This window comes from Urocampus carinirostris, chromosome 9 (assembly GCF_059441175.1).
Source record: "Urocampus carinirostris isolate Australia breed hairy pipefish chromosome 9, RoL_Ucar_1.0, whole genome shotgun sequence".
NCBI lineage: Eukaryota > Metazoa > Chordata > Actinopteri > Syngnathiformes > Syngnathidae > Urocampus > Urocampus carinirostris.
In genome coordinates this window covers 39,893,460-39,909,933 of record NC_142357.1, presented here as the reverse complement: position 1 = coordinate 39,909,933, position 16,474 = coordinate 39,893,460, and the positions used below count along the sequence as shown (strand labels likewise).

General features: G+C 47.9%; 2 protein-coding genes across 3 annotated transcripts in view; one reads left to right on the top strand and one right to left on the bottom strand.

The window, feature by feature from the left end:
* Window positions 1-9,251, top strand: part of tgfbi (transforming growth factor, beta-induced) — a 15,575-nt gene extending 6,324 nt beyond the window's left edge. The window contains exons 7-17 of one of the 2 annotated variants that reach the window (XM_088343811.1): window positions 618-759; window positions 826-1,038; window positions 1,217-1,354; window positions 2,202-2,338; window positions 2,405-2,541; window positions 4,342-4,472; window positions 5,231-5,355; window positions 5,747-5,849; window positions 5,922-6,004; window positions 6,090-6,117; window positions 6,191-9,251. In XM_088343811.1, the coding sequence (XP_088199937.1) occupies window positions 618-759; window positions 826-1,038; window positions 1,217-1,354; window positions 2,202-2,338; window positions 2,405-2,541; window positions 4,342-4,472; window positions 5,231-5,355; window positions 5,747-5,849; window positions 5,922-6,004; window positions 6,090-6,117; window positions 6,191-6,249 (1,296 nt within the window). In that variant the 3' untranslated portion in view covers window positions 6,250-9,251. The remainder of the gene's footprint in view (window positions 1-617; window positions 760-825; window positions 1,039-1,216; window positions 1,355-2,201; window positions 2,339-2,404; window positions 2,542-4,341; window positions 4,473-5,230; window positions 5,356-5,746; window positions 5,850-5,921; window positions 6,005-6,089; window positions 6,118-6,190) is intronic. The other variant, XM_088343810.1, reaches the window with a different exon arrangement.
* On the bottom strand, window positions 7,754-16,474 carry b4galt1l (DP-Gal:betaGlcNAc beta 1,4- galactosyltransferase, polypeptide 1, like). Its single transcript, XM_088343812.1, has 6 exons — window positions 15,870-16,474; window positions 13,886-14,121; window positions 11,363-11,550; window positions 11,159-11,281; window positions 8,679-8,783; window positions 7,754-8,231 (listed from the first exon to the last, which is right to left on the bottom strand). The coding sequence occupies exons 1-6, from the start codon at window positions 16,141-16,143 to the stop codon at window positions 8,102-8,104; spliced, it is 1,056 nt and encodes a 351-aa protein (XP_088199938.1). The 5' UTR covers window positions 16,144-16,474; the 3' UTR covers window positions 7,754-8,101.

Sequence of the window (16,474 nt, the reverse complement as noted above, 5' to 3'; positions counted from 1 at the left end):
GATATTTGAGAGGCCGCATGGGACAAAAACAGATAAAAGAAATTAACAGAAAAGTTCTGAAAAAATGTCCACAAGAAATGACATCAGGAAACTTGTAGGGCAGTATTTTGTAAGACATGGAAGTGGTTTGAAAAATCAGTCTCTGAGTGCAGTGGAATTGTTATAACGGGAAGAGACTTAAACGGGTCGAATGGAGATCACACAAAAAGGAGGGACTCAAATAACATTTATCAAAAACAGAGTACAAAAATGCAAAAGGAGATGTGGAGGTTTTTAGGCAGTCGCGCTGAGAGGCAGGAATGCCAAGGGTCCGACGCTGGGGATCTATCCGTGCTGTCCTTATATATGGAGTTTTAATGTACGTCAAATCAGGTCATCAGTCCCCTGGCGTCCACGGGAAGGCATTCATGAGATTTTCATCAAGTGACCTTAAATTCAACTGGTGGCTCATTGGAATATTAAAATGTTGCGGCAAGGGTCGGAAAACAAAGCAGAAGTAGATGTTTCATTTAGATACAGAATCATGAGATCATTTAAATATAAGGATATACAGTAACTGGAAAACTCATAATTTTGACTGCGCTGTGATAATTGATAGTATTGTAAAACCTTTCCAGATGGCCATAGCCGCTGCCGGGCTGACGAACCTTCTGGAGAGCGAGGGCCAGTACACGGTCTTCGCTCCCACTAACGAGGCCTTCCGGAAGATCCCGCAAGAGACCCTCAACCGGATCCTGGGAGACCCGGTGTCTCTCCGAGGTAGCCCGGAGAGGGGAGGGACGCCCCCGTTCGAGGGCCCCGTTGACTCTCCGTTTCGGCTTTCAGACCTTCTCAACTACCACATCGTAAAAAGCATGCGCTGCTCCGAATCCGTGGTGTCGGGGACGCCCATGGAGACGCTGCAGGGCGCCAACCTGGAAGTGGGCTGCGAAGGAGACCGTTTGACCGTCAACGGGAAGGCCGTCGTGGTCAAGAAGGACCAACTGGGCACCAACGGAGTCCTCCACTACATCGATGAACTGCTCATCCCCGACTCGGGTACCGCCCCGCACTGCCCTCTTTGCCGACCGCTGGGGGTAGAACCGTCAGCACTAGCTCTTGTGCAACACGAGTTTGAGCGCTTACGCTATGCTGACCACAGCTAACTAGTCACTGATTAAAGTACTTGTAGGCGTTTTTTGAAACAGTTTTCAAAAGATGCAAACGCACTTTGCAGCAAAAACTCTGCTGGAGTTGGCGGAGAGCTCCGACGTCGCGACCGCCGTCAGGATGTTTGCCCAGGCGGGCCTCACCGCTCGCTTGAAGGGATTCGAACCTCTGACCGCGTTGGCTCCGCTGGACCACGCCTTCGCAGGTGAGCGTGCCCGCCGGAGCTCGAGGTGAGACGGGACTCGAAAATTTTAGGCCGACCCCGAGTCTGACCGGACCCAGACCCGGGAGTATTAAAACCCGACCGATTCACTTAATGCACAGGACACTGCCCCAAATGTCAGATATGGTTTGTGAGGACTCGGTAGAAGGAGAGCTGATTTCTGGGAACAAAGTAAAGCCTGTCTTTAGAAACCAAATCTAAGTTAAACAAGAATGGATAACCGTTGACATATTTCGTATTTCTGTGTCTACAGCGCTTACACCAACCGACAATTTTCTAGCGTTGACGGAGTTCTTGAGGAGTTTACGGGAAAATTGGAAGGCCGTCCGTTTAAAAATGCACCATAAACTACGGCAGCTGTACGTCCTTAAGAATCTAGGGCGGCACTTTGAGAGGGAGAGAGGCAGAGGGACAAAGAAGAGCAATGACAGACACGGGAAAGAGTTGTTTCAATTGAGTTTTTGGGACCTCGCTCTCTCGTGGACAAAACTACTTGCGGCCTCCTAACGCACGTTAGCCAAAATGCATGCGTGTCGTTGATTTTCTTGTTTATGGGGTGGCTCACGTTCATTCGGAGGTGTATAAAGGTAGGAATGCTCGAATACCTGCCGGAGGGGAATACTCTTTTGAACGCTAATCTATACTAATTTATGGGCAGGCTCCTTGTCTCTTTGGCTCGTGCGTCTACCGCGTTCCACTCGGCATACGGACAGCTTAGTTGTTCAGTATCGGACCAGATAAAAGCCTGGTTGACATTTTAGGCTAATTTTGGCGTAGGACTCCGAAACGGGCCCAAGATCTTACCTTTACGCGACACCGGTTTCGGCAGGATTCTCGAGCGGCGACGCGGCCAAAGCCATGACCCATCACATCGTGAAGGAGCAGCTCTCGTCCAAGTCTTTGTATCACAATCAGGAGCTGGAGACGCTTTCGGGCCTCAAACTGCGAGTCTTCGTCTACAGAAACGTAAGGCGAGCGCGCGGGCGGGATTCCGTCGTGCCCGTTTTCTGACGTGGCCTCCGTTTCCGTCAGAACTTGTGCGTGGAGAACGCCTGCCTGGCCGCTCACGACAAGACGGGGCGCTACGGAACGCTGTTCACCGTGGACGGCCTCATCGCCCCGCCCGCCGGAACGCTCATGGACGTCTTGAAGGCCGACGAGCGCTTCAGGTGAGACCGGCGAGTGTTTCGGCCAACGTGACCCTTAACGGTCCGCAGAACGCGAAGTCTGTGTTCGGCTTTGATCGCTTATCCCCCGCCGAAAAGGGTGATGAATAAGCAAACGGTCGGGTACGACCCAAAGAAATGTTTCCAATGGGTTGATCGATTTATTTCCTCGTCCGCCATTAATAACTAGGTTAAAAACCTGGAAATTAGGGGTCGGGAACCTTTTTGACCCAAAGAGCCGAAACAGCAAAACGATTTGGATTCATTTTTCTGTGAGAGCCTCGCCATGTAGCTTAAGACAAAATTGAACTCAACGGCCAAACCCGCTCTGCACACAAAAGCCAATTCGTCGGCACATTTTATTTCACTATGATGTTTGATCATTCGATAACCTAAATAATGATTTTACAGTTCTTTGGTAAAAATATCACAAAATACTGCAAATGCGGATACCAACATATTCACCGTCAGTGTAGGAGCAACACTCGAAAGTGGGAGCTCCCTCGAAGTGTGAACCAAGATCTTATCAGAGCTACTCCTGCCATCCAATGATGATTCATCATCTACTGAAATCATTCCCAGAGGCTTGATACTTACCGATTAGCATTTTAATAAAACAAGAAAAGCATATTTTAACATTTTGGCACACAGGAACAGTGTCTTTGAAAACGCATTTATATCTTTTCGGGTTGGCCATGGTCAAAAATGTTTGTCTTTTTGTTGCTTTTTTTCCTTTTCTTTGTTTTTGCGAATGCCTTTGTCTTGCTGGCGATCACCCTTTTCAAGGGATACGACCAGGGTAGATTGATACAGATTTATACCGTGTGGCATTGAACGAGTTCATCACACTTTTGCAAAAGTAGTGCAGTATTGGGAAGATTGACTTGATATATTTGCAAATGATGTGAATGTAACAGAAGATTTTTTCGACAAGCTACAGCCCAAAAAGAGAGAACGTTTTACAGTCGCTATTGTGTCTCGTGCCCCCCCCCCCACCTCTCCCGGCTCCAATGTGCAAGGGCTGCACGATGAAACCGAAATCTAATGGCAAATCTGCGCTTTTGACAAGGATCTATAGACAGCAACCCCATACTCCCAGAAGAGGGCGCTGTTTTCTTCAATTTCACCCCATGACGTTGGCTGTCAAATTCACCTCTAATTCCAATCCAAGATGTCGGAAAGTCCATTAAATGTTGTTCTAGAACATTTTGGAGAATATGGACAGAGTCATCTAAGTTGGAACGCACAGAAATAGGTTTTGATCCCTTATTGCAATCATGGGCATCTTTGCTGAAAAACAGCTGGGACAATCGCTTGAAGCCTTACCTGCTCCCAGCTCAAATTTGATGACCATCTGAAAAAACTAAACCTTGGTCTTTGACACATTTTTCGGAGGGGCTGTCTTGACCTTTCTATATGTGGCCATTCGGAGACCCCAAAAGGACCGGTGACATCATACAGATACGTCTTTGCTTCTCCGCAGTCCGACGGCCGCGTCACTTGTATTAACCCTCGGATGCATAAATGGGATCAAAAACGAACCCGTGGGTCGTTATGCTTCAAAAATAATGAAAAAGCAGTATTGTCCGTCATATTGCAGGTATTCCTCGTCATGGTGCCATTAGTATTTTTTACCCCCGCTCATTTTTGACTCACCTCACGAAAGAGTTTATGTACCGGCAGGACAAGCATCCAGGGCTTAACTACCTACAACAATTAATATAAAAACTAGCACAGGAAATGCACTTTTCTTTAAAGATCAGAACAGCATCAAATACTGCTATTCTGTTTTCCCTCCCGCAGCCTTCTGGTGGGCGCCATCCAGTTTGCCGGCATGACGGAGCTGCTCAACCAGCCGGGGGCGCTCACCTTCTTCGCTCCCACCGACAGCGCCTTCCGTGCCGTGCCGCAAGCCCAACTCGACAAGCTAATGCGTGAGTGTCGCTTTTTCCCGTGGTCGCTTAGCGCCGCTCGTCCGTTCGACCCCTAACCTCGCTGTCAAATGGGCCGGTTTACAACCCGAAAAACTTTACGACCGTCTCATTTACTTTTTGTCAAAGTTGTAAATGTAAACGCTTTCTTATTTCTCCAAGTGCGGCCGACGGGAATTAGCATCCGTGCCTTTGGCTGCAGAACGCTTTACTCCTGTTACGCGTTACTCAAAATAAAGCGTGAACTCCTTTCTCGCAATTCAGTCTTCCAAAAAATAAATGTGCTTGTTTATGGAATGCTGGAGAAAATCACAGCCTTCATCAGAAAATCCACATGAGGATAGAAGAAAAAAAAATGCAACATTGGAAATTTGCTCTTACGCTACCATTTCAAAACCAACAGACTGTAATCGTGATTTAGGTTGACCGCACGTGATTTAATGCTTCATCAGACGTCGATGCCGCCTTTTGTATTTAGAGAGCGTGTGTTGTGGAAAAGAGCAGCTCGCACTTTTCCTCAGTGCTGCGCACACGCGAGGAAACGAATCGATCGTTCACGTTCGATACTCTGCATCGTCGGGGCCGCGTCGTTTTCCTCCAAAAGCTTCACCGCTCTACACCGACGGCAAAAGCAATTCGGCCGTCGGCAGCGACGGACACGGTCGGCGGCGGGTGGTGCCGGGGACTCGCGTCGCAAATGTTTGCGATGGCCCGCCTCTGGCCGCGGCCATTTTGCGTGAGCAGCTTTTGTGTTTTTCCAGGCAACGGCCAGCAATTGTCCGCGTTGCTGAGGTCGCACGTGGGCGAGGGGGCGCTAGTGAGCGGCGGAGTGGGTTCGCATACCAGGGTGAAGACTCTGCAGGGTGACAAGCTGGAGCTGGGCGTGGTGAGTTCTCGCTGTTTTTGTGCTATTTTCTTTGTGCTTTGTGCCCGTCTCCCTGCTCAGGGCCTTCGTGATTCGTGCACACCCCCTGTTTATTGCGCTCGCCGTTTTCGTACTTTGAGCCCGACCTCGACACGCTTTGCGCCTGCCCCCTTTGCGCTTTGTGGCTGCCGTCTTTGTGCTTGGTTCCCGCCCCCTCCCCTCCGTGCATTGTGCCTGCCCCTTCCGTGCACCGCGGCCTTTATACTTTTTGCTCGCCGTTTTCGCACTTTGCGCCCGGCGACCGCCGTCTTTGCACTTTTGCTATCTTCGTGCCATTTTCACGCTTTGCGCCCACCCTGTTTGTGCGATCCCCCTTTTCGCCCGCCTCACCAAAATCTGGGCGTGCCCGCAGAGGAACTCGACGGTGTTCGTCAACCGAGTGGCGGTAGCGGCGCCCGACATAATGGCCACCAACGGCGTCGTGCACGCCATAGACCACCTCATCAAAGCCACGCGTGAGTCCCAATCGCCAGGGTTGCCCATATTTATAAACCGTCCCTTTAAAGTCTGCGCTCGTTTGCCCGCAGCCCCCAAGGCGGACCGGGAGCAGGCCGACGCCCCTTCTGCCTCCCTCGGGACTTCCTCCTTTTCTTCTTCTACCTCTTCCGCGGTGGGAAGCGACACACGCGATGTCATGTAAGCCCCGCCCCGCCGTAAGCCCCGCCCCTCATTATCCCCTCTCGTCTTTTGCTCAGCACTCGGACTCCGGGAGCTTCAGAAACGGTGAGTGTTTCCTCTTGGTAAGCGGGCTTGGCGAACGACGGCCTGTTTTGACCTTGCCCCGATCTTTCAACAGACCGCCATGACTTTGACCTTGACTTTGCTCCTCCCCCCCGGCAGATGACCTTTTCCTGAAGGTTGTCCAAAGTCGCTCCAGCAGGACCATGAGCGTGGCGCACTGATGACGACTTTTGAGGGTCACATTTTGTCTTTTTTGGACCGGCGCCTCCTCGGCCGCATTTCTTTTTGGACGGGCGCTTCCCGCCGGCTTCCCGAGGCCCCGACGCCGACGGACGCCTCGGGATGAGCAGTCACGCCAGGGCGGCGCGTTCACAAACTCCGCGCGCCATCGGCCCCAGTTTATATTGCTTGCTCGGCATCAACACTTAACCAGCGCATTGTAACTATCGCTTGCGCTCTGCTGGCTCTTTGACTAACAAAGGCATAGCTGTCAACTTGTACGTTTTCTCCGCATTTTATAGCCATTTTTGTTCCTTTCGAATGGTGTACCCAGTATAACAATTTTTGAACAGGAGCAAAAGTCTTTTTTTTTGTCAGACGCTTGGGGTCTTGCCATTTGCGCTCAAGTCGGGATCGTTTCGGTCACTTTTGGTAGATCGGTAATCTCTTCACGGTATACTTCAAAGTCTGTCTTGCTGCGAGTCGATAGGTTCCGCTTTGTGTTTGTAAATTTAGGGTTATTCTGGCTTAATCCAGGAATTTGCAATCATTAGCAAGGGGAACAATCTGCTGATCGACAGGTATAAGAACGATAAGTCGTCAGATGTGTCACCCGAATTGGAACTTTATCCTCTACAGGGTCCGTCCACCTTTTATGCACTTTTTGAGGACTTCCAAAGCAAATTTGAATTTTTTCGAGTACCAATAAAAGAAGAATTGGAACGCGAGCCTAAACCGTAGTTTCAAACCCAAACTCTAGCCCGGACCTTATTTTGGAACACTAAAAACAGTTTAAAACCCTAACTTGCAGTCCAAACACGAGCTTTACGTCTAACCCTATTTGTAAGCCGAGCCCTCACCCCGTTTTAAATTGTAGCCCAAGCTCTAAACCTATTCTGGAACCCTACATTCAGTTTAGACCATGGAGCTCAAACCCAAATTTCTAGCCCTAACCCCGCTTCAAATCCTTACCCTCGCTCTAAATTTATTCTGGAACCCTACATTAAATTTAGAATCCTAACACCGGGCTCAAACGCTTGGTTCTTAACCTTAAACCTGTACCTAACTAGCTGCGGACCCTAAACCCAACCCTATTTCAGAACCCTAAATTGACCTCGATACAAACCCGAGCTCCAATCCTATTTTGGAACCCTAAAATAAGTTTGTTTGAAGCCCAAACCCGAGCTCCTAACCCTAGCCCAATAATTGTCCTTAGAAACACAGTAAAAATTTCAAACACGAGCACTTTTAAAACCTTGAAAACACGACATTAAAATTCAAGCATTTGCAAGGATTTCAAGCACCCGCACAAACGCCGCCTCTCTCGCAAAGGCGGTGCAAATCTGTTCAATGACCGCGAGCGCGCTTTCTTCTTTTCCCCTCTCTCCGATCACGTCGAGAAATCGACCGGCGACGTCGTCCAATAAAGTGACCGATGGCAACCAAACGCAGGCGGGTGTCCATTTTTGTCCCGTTTTATTTGAAAGGAAACATCGATTTTTCGTAGAAAGACGAGCAAAGTGCAATTATAGTGGAGATTGTCAAGTTTCGGGAGCAAAGGCACACGATTAAAGCTGATTGGCGGATCTTCCGAGCCGCTCCGCCTAAAGACACTCGGAAGCCAGAAAACAAGCGCACGAAAAGGATCCGAGGAGATCCAAAATCAAGAAGATTGCACACACACCTTCGCCCTTAAAGCCGATCGATCGGGATCGACGGGTCCGGCCGCTTCGGGAACGGGCCCGGCCGGACGTCGACCGTACCGAGGATCCCTGGCTTTGGTCCGCGGGTCCGTCCGGGCGGCCCCTCAAGGTTTTCCGATATCCACGGTGATTTTGGTGTAGAGGGGCAGGGTTTCCTTGGAGACCATTTTGTAGGCCAGAGACGCGATGCCGTCCTTTTTCATGGTCTGCCTGGTGTGGGCGATGCGGTCGAACCTGACGCCGTCGGAAAACGGAAAAGACGTCAGAATCCGCCCAAATCCATCCATAGAGCGCGTTGGTTCTCAATCGAGGGCTCTTCGATGAGCCGCAATGACCCGTCTTTGTATTCTTAAACGTCGGCATCAATTTCACGCACTTATAAAAAAACGTCATTTATTGCGTGGTTTATCGAGTCAGACTGCTATGAAAACAGGGCAATGGCGACAAATTTTCCAGCCCTTTAGCAAACAAGACATCAAACTTCAAGCCTTTTCAAAGATTTCAAGCACAGGACGTAGGTCACACTTTTTCCCTCCCAATTTCCCAAAATGGCCTGGATTACGGGACGGGTGATATTGCGTAGGGGCAAAGGTACGCGCGCAGGACCCGCGGGCTCCTTCTTCCGTTAACGCAGGAACAACAAGAGGGGGAATAAAATAAAAATAGAGCGCCCGGCGTTACCTCTGAGGGTTGGGCTCGTTCTGCTTGTCCCTCTCGTGGCGGATCATGCGACATTTGCCGATTTCGCCGCTGGGCCTGGAGATGGACATGCCTTTGGACGCCAACCTGACGCACAAAAGCAGACGGCCTTCAAAACCGGCAGCGGAAATACATACGCCTTATTTTGCACACTCCATCCGCCTTCACTTTCTCCACGGCCGAGTTCAGGCACTTTTCAAGCGCTCCCGAGGACAATTTTTCAATACTTTCCGCTACCTTCGAAGGAAGAAATCCGGCCTCAATTAAAATAACGTCGATAAAATTCACCGGCTTTTTTGGTGATAACACATACACGGTGCCGTTTTGAGCTCTTATCTCTTTTTTGTCAAGGGGCCGCTCTAAACTGACAGGAATTCTGCCGTTCCGCCTCAACGACGCACAGCTTCAATACGTCCGACTTGTTTACAAGGACGGAAAAAGCTCTACCGGTGTCGGCTAATCATGGAGTTGAATACGGAAGACAAAAGAAAGTTCTGGATGTAGAAAAGCAGAAAAATGAGCCAAATTTGGACGCATTTTGATCAGGGGATGGTGTCATTATAGTCCAGACCTGGGCACTCCGGTCCTGGAGGGCCATACGTCCTGCCAGATTTTGAAGTTTGCTCTTCTTTAACTCAGGTGATACAAATTATAACCTCGTTAGCAAGCTAGCAAGTGCTCGTTAACGATACTGGTGATTGGAATCACCTGTATTGGATCAGAGAAACCTCAAAAATCATGCAGAACATACGGCCCTCCAGGACCGGAGTGCCCAGGTCTGTTATAGTCTGTGGTATGCAATAGTCTTTGATCTTTGCAGCCCTTTGAGTATACAGAACGACATGTCGATACATGCGACCCGCACAGTTTCCTTGAGCGTCAGCCGGGATGGATAAGATTAACCGTGTCTTTCTCAGAATTTTAGCGCAGCAGTTCGTCATCTCGCGGTTCGATGTTACTTCCGGTTGTAAATGGTCCAGTTTATTGTCCAGAGAGCGAACGTTGGAGAGGAAAATGGATGGGAGTGGCTTTTGGAAGGGTTTAGCCATTAGCCTAGCGGTTAGCCCGGCCCGACAACCTCGCTTCCTCGTCCGGTCACGCCACTCTCTTGCCACTCTGCTTCGCTGCTTTGTAGGCCGCTGGGTCTCGTTGACGTAGCACTCCGAGGCTAAATAAACACTCCCGAGTGGTCGTAGCACCGAGCGCTTGATGTCTGGATGATCGCATATCCGGCAAAAAAAACTGCGATCGTATATTAATCTGCGGTTTGAGTTGACTTTGTCCGCCGTCAAAACCGAGTCGAAGACTGGGTCTTATGGCCCAAGTGTAAAAAACTGTAGCGAGCCGATGTAGCCGCAGCCGAACAGGGGCGCCGCCATCTTGGGTTAACTTATTTAAATCGAAATTTTTCCCGTGTTTTACAAATGAACCGTGTCTAAATTGGTTCAAATAAAATAGTTTTTTTCTTTTTTGTGTGTTCATTTTATCTTTTATTCGTAGCACCAAAGATCTTATATTTTTAATTTTATTGTTTTGCATTTTCAGGGACTGTGTGTTGTTGTTGTTGTTCAACTTTAAATCTGTTCAGTAGGTAAAAAGATTTTTTTTTATTAAACAATTTTTCGAAGTAAGAAAATGCCTCTTTTAGGACCGACAGACATGGGAAACCGTTTGGCTCGAGCCAGCGTGCCAAACGCAAAGGAGAGCTAAGACCATACAAACGGGAGAGCGTTGTCATTTTATCACCGGCTCCTCTCCCCGGCCCCTGCCTTCTGATCGGAGAAGCGACCACGGGCGGAACGCCCGCTCCAGACTGGAATTTTATCGCTGATAGAGATTTTAAAAAGTCCGTGTGCCTTGCTGGAAAACCGTGCGTGTTAATATGAGATAGCGTAAAAAGTGCAGTTCACTTGTTTTAGAGACTCGCGTTCACGTGGAAACGGATCTATGAGCTCTTATCATAACATAGCGCGTGTGTGTGTGTGTTTGGGATCAAGAGAGCATAAAAAGCACGCTCAAGTGGAAGGCCTCTGTGATTGGCTGTTAACAGGAGTTGATCCATCGGGGTCTAGCGCAGGAGTGCCCACACTTTTCAATATGTCAGCTTTGTTGAAATGTCTCTACACTTTTTAAGTTCATTTAAGACATGTTGGTTGTATTGACATTTGTATTTTTTTATTGTAAAAAGCGATTTCAGTTTTCATGTCCCTTTATACGAGTTGCTGCTAAACCCCATTTGATTTCCTGCACGGTTTAAGTGAAAGATCAGTCACGTTAGTTGTGTTGAAATCCCAATTGATTTACTGTCAAGCGTTTCAGAGAGTTTGAATTGATAGCGTTTGAATGGCTTTCGCACTAATAAAACATTTTCTTGCCACAGCTTTTACGGCAAATAAATACGGGCCTCTCCTTCATCCTAATGGTCGCTATCGGCCCAGCAAAAGCCATTATCGGCGGCTCACCTGTTGTAGATGTCGTCGTCTTCGCCCCCCCAACCCCAGTAATTGTTAGGGAAGCCGTTGATGCTCAGGTACTGCGCCTTGCTCATGGACGACACTCCGCCAAAGTACTGATTGTAGGGCAACCTAAAAAAAAGAGAGAAAAACAACATTCAGAGGTGGATACCGAAGCCATGCTGCCCCCCTCCCCCGTGCGCCCCCCCTCACCTGAAGCCAAACTTGTCCATGGAGACGGACAAGTGTCGCGGCTGCGCGAAGCACTTGTAGATGTTGCGGTCGTCCATCGGGATGAGGTCCACGTCGCTGAAGACGAAGCAGTCGTAGTCGTATTCCTTGACCGCCTCGGCGTAGCCCACGTTCAAAAGTTTGGCCCGGTTGAAGATCTCGTCCCCGTCCTGAGGGCCACGCTATTTGTCAGTGGGCGGGACCCAACCTTCGGCCGCCTCCCCCAATTTGCTTCGGGAAATCTCTCCGAATCTGTCTTTGCTACAAAGCTCTCTGAGTTTCGGCCAAAAGTGAGACCCGATGATCTTAACTAGTCCAAAGTGGATAACGAGTGCTTTTGGATAGGAAGGCGCCAAGACAGGTCACAGCAACCTAGCGGGTCAGCTCCAGAGTCCTCATCTAACAGCTCCGACGGACATTTCCCGTGGCATTTTGGGGGTGAGCCGAGGAGCTCCGTTTGGATACAAACTGCGGCTCGTGTTTGGATTTGAAGCTTTTGAGGACAAATAGGTGAGCCGGCAAAAGAGCATTTCAATCAATCCCAGATGTCGTGCGCACATTAGATTCAATCATTTGTTTTTATCTGATACAAAGGCTTGACTATCAACTATTTGGAGTGGCCACATTGGGTTACATCATTTGGTCCTGGAAACCTATAGTATTTTGTCATTTAGGAATAAATATACATGCAGACATCGACATGTTACGATTCTTTTAAAAGGATTCATCTCTTCAAATTGATTTTGTAACACTCATAATGGAAGCAAAAGAATATTTTAGGAACATGTTATAGCGCTACATTTGAAAGTTCGATTTGTACCATTTCTGTTTTGTATTTTGTAGATTTCTGTAGTATTTCTGTAGCTTTTCTGTAGTATTAGTGTATCACATTTTTGTAGCATTTCTGTATTATTACTGCATTGTATTTCTGTAGTATTACTGTAGTTTTACTTTTGTAGAATTTCCATAGTAGTATTTTTGTAATATTTCTATAGTATTTCCATAGCAATTTTTTTGTAGTATATCTGTACCATATTTGTAGTGTATTTCTTTGTAATATATCAGTAGTATTTCTGTACTATTACTGTAGTTGAATTTTTGTAGTATCACTGTTATATTTCTGTAATGTATTTTATAATGTTGTATGATAGTATTACTGTAGTTGTATTTTGTAATATTTCAACAGTAGTATTTTGTTTGGTATTTTTCTAATATGTCATGGCATTTCTGTTGTAATATTTCTGTAGTAGTATTTTTGTATTATAGTATAACTAAAGTAGTCATTTGTAGTGTTTCTTAATATATTTTCTTTACAGAATGAAAGCAAGATATTACTTTTATAATAATATATCATTTTGAAGCACTAAATCTGATATTTAGTTTTGTAGTAGTTTAGTAGTCATTTTGTAGAATTTCTAACAAACAAAAGGGACACTGGGGACAAAGTTGGCACGGAAATCTTTTTTTTTTTTAGTACGACTACATTTACTATTATCTCATTATATTTTAAGCATTTTCGTTCGGCGGGCCGGACGGAAAGAGCCTGACGGGCCGCACGTGGCCCAAGGGTCGTAGTTTGCCCAGCAGGGTCTAATACGACGATGGTGCGTGACGGCTTTTTGCAATCAAGCTTCTGAGGCCGCCTGCCTGCTGGAGCCTTTACATCGTGTTGGAGAAGTCGCTTCTCTTTTTAATACGACCGTTTTTACTGTCGCGCAGCGTTTACATCATTGACACCAATCGACCAATGCCATCGCTCTTCTTTGATCCCCGCAGCCTGCTTTTAGTAACCAAGAGATAACTTTTATTCACAACGGCCGAGTTATCCGATAACACCTGGGCGTGAGATTTGGTCTCTTGCGTGGGTGAAACAAAAAGAACAGATCGGGTTGCCTTGACAACGAGCCCCCAGGAGGCCGGGGGAATTTTTTTGTTTGGTGTTCTTTTCAAGTTTCTTCCGCAGATAAAAACTCCATAAATCCGAGACCGCGTGCGTCTCGAATAAAGTATATCGAACTATCAAAAAAAAAGGTAAAATGAATTCACTCGAGGTTTTCCTGATATAATGATCTTATAATGTCTGTAGTACTCCAAAAAGGCTAGACGGGTTTACAAAAAGGATCATCTCTCCTCTTCAGTTGAATTTGTCAATGGATTATTTGTTAACATCCTTTCTTGAGCCACACAAGTTCTAAACGGCGTTGAAGGAACCAATGAAGCTCACCTAGAGGAGCATGCTGCGGGAAGAGCGAGAAGAAATTCAGGAGGAGAAGAAGAAGTCACTGCAGGCCACCAGGTCTGCAAAGAGAGTTAGGCCTGTGGTGGCGAGTTAGGAAGGTGAGAGAAAGGCGGCGGGAAAGAGGAAGAAACAAGATGCGGACGGGTGTTAGCCATTGCGGCGACAGCGCAGATTTCCCCTTTTCTACCCAAGTGATGATTAAGTTCCCACAAAAAAATCAGCACACAAAATGCACTTTTCTTTTAAGCCCGAGAATACTTTTGTACCTGGTTGATGACGTAGACGCCATAGTCGAGTTGCTGTCGCTGCAAAACGGGGTGCAGGTAGTAGAGCCAGAATTTGAGGTGCTCTTCCCGTTTTCGGAAAGGAATGACGACGGCCACTTTCTGCAGCGCCGCGCAGTCTCGGGGTTTGTGGCGCCCGCCCGGACCCACGCCCGGGTTGGACTCCAGCACCGCCTCCAAGGTCACCGCCTTGTTGAACTCCACTCGCAAGGGCCCCACTGAAAGTCAAATCGGGTTTATTTCTACAGCCCGCAGTCACCAAAAATCTCAAAATGACAGCCGATCCGAGAAGCCACGCCGAAAGAGAAAAGGCAAAGAAAGAAACTCTGAGAAGGGCCGGCGCCCGAAACGGATGCCGCAAGGGCATCCGCCGCCAATACGCCAGGGCTCCACGAAGATCCCAAATCGAATCGACGTTGCCGCGTCACGCCGTGCGATCGCGTCATCGTACCACACCTCGGTTTTTCGAGCATTTGTAGACGGCGACCCTCACCGAGCTTCCCAGACGAGGGAGCCGTTTCCACAAGTTTAACCCCTGTAAAATATACATCAAATCTCCATCCAAGACCCACCCAAAGTCAACTGAACACGGTTCTCGAACCATTGAAGAATAGGTCTCTTTTTAAAGTAAACACTAAGGTTTTGTCACCCACTTAAATAATCACCGCAAGCGCCACTAAGATTGAGTCACCTTAGTTGGAACACACAGAAATGGAAGGTTTTTATTCTCGGCCGAATTTTGTTTTGCAAACACATGCCCGCAAATGAGTGTAGCATGGGAATCTTAGCTGTTTTCCAGCTAGGACAATACAATAAAGCCTAACCTGGTCCCAGGTCAAAGTTGATCACCATCTGAACAACTCAACATTCGTATTTTCTTATCTGCAACGATTTCACGTACCGAGCGGCTCATCGATCACGTGAGGCAACAGAAATGATGTGCAAAAGAGTTGAGGATCGATTTGAAACGATGAGTTGTTGTAGCCCTAAACAGTCCCCAAAACAATCATCAGGGGTTTAACGTGGGGGTTTAGTTTTGTTGTTGCGTGTTATCCCTTAGGCATACGGGTCGTAGGTCAGCGCGGGACGATACGATTTGGTAACAATTCGATTGAAATCTCGATTCTCGATAATTGAGATTTTACGAGTATCGCGATTCCGTACGAACTTTAATCGTACGCTTCTGGGACAAGGAATCAGGAATGATGTTCAAACAATGCCCATCAGTCTGTATGTCAGTCAATCCAAATAGCAAATATGATGATAATATCGGCGTACGATGAATACCTCAATAAAGAAGAGCCGTGTATTTGGTGAAGAAATCTAGTCAAGAATAAATCAAGAAAGCATTACTAACTCAACATTTTGTTCCTTTCATGAAAAGGAATGACATCGTGCAGGGTTTCTGCCCGTCAGGTTAAAACCTCAGGAGGAACAATGAACAGGTGAGCCGACGGTTCCTAAGGTCTATGACTCGACTTTTCAGTTACGCGATGCAAAAATCGGCAAAAATACTCTCGTTTCAGCACAGACACGCAAACTTGAAGCGAATAGAGCGGCGGAGCAAATAAATGTCGCCTTCTCGTCGAGTTGGAAGATTTGAACACATTTTAAGGGAATGCAGCCAACAGCAGGAGACAAATGTCTTTTTTCTTGAAGTTCTTTGAAAACCAAGACTTGCATACCTTCTTTTATGGTTTACAAGACAGTAAATCCAAAAAATGCAACGCTTAAGCTCTGTTAATTTGGCATCAACTTGTAAACCCTGGCTACGAGTTACCTGGACTCGATAGTCATTCTCAGTTACTTTGAAGGAGTAGAAATGGTGACTTTTGAAAAGTAACGTCACCGACACAGGTAACTGTAACGCAGGACACTTTGAGAGTAAGCCTCCCAAAGCCGCTCATGGTAGCAAGCTAGTAAATGTGGAGGAACTCGTCGACGGTTATTTATTTTTTTTTTTTACCGAGCAGCGGCGAAGTCTCGGGACATTTGCTCAAGCTGGCGTTGGTCGCCGTCTGCTCCGTGCCGGGGACCGGGACGTCGACTCGGGTGCCGGGCGAGGCGGTGGCGGCGACGGCTCGGCTCTGCTGGTTGCGGACGAAGGCGAAGCGGATGTCGAAGGAGCGCACGTACAAGAAGACGGTGACCGAAATGTGCAGCAAGCACAGCAGCACGACGAGCTTGCACGTCCGCTGAAGGAGGCTCAAGTTGAGCGGCGTGGGCTCGCCCGAAGCCATCGCCACTCGCTTAGCTAGCGAGCTAACTGGCCTGGACCTCCATTCGACGCTCCTTTGGCTGGACTGGAAGACGAGAGCCGGGGGAAAAAAAGGCCGATTAGCCGCGTTAGCTTTGAGGCGCGCTGGAATAAGGCGCTCGCTTCCCAGCCAACAAGGCGGCCGGACGCGTCTTGTCTCTTTAGGGTCTGGAAGCGAGGTCGAAAACACGACGAAAGGACGACGTCGCTGCGACCCGCCGCCACCGGAACGACTTGGAGCAACTTTGGCGAAAGTTTCTCCAGCGGCAAGCGCCAATGCTGCACGAGGCTCGCGTTTCCGCCGAACTCTTTCA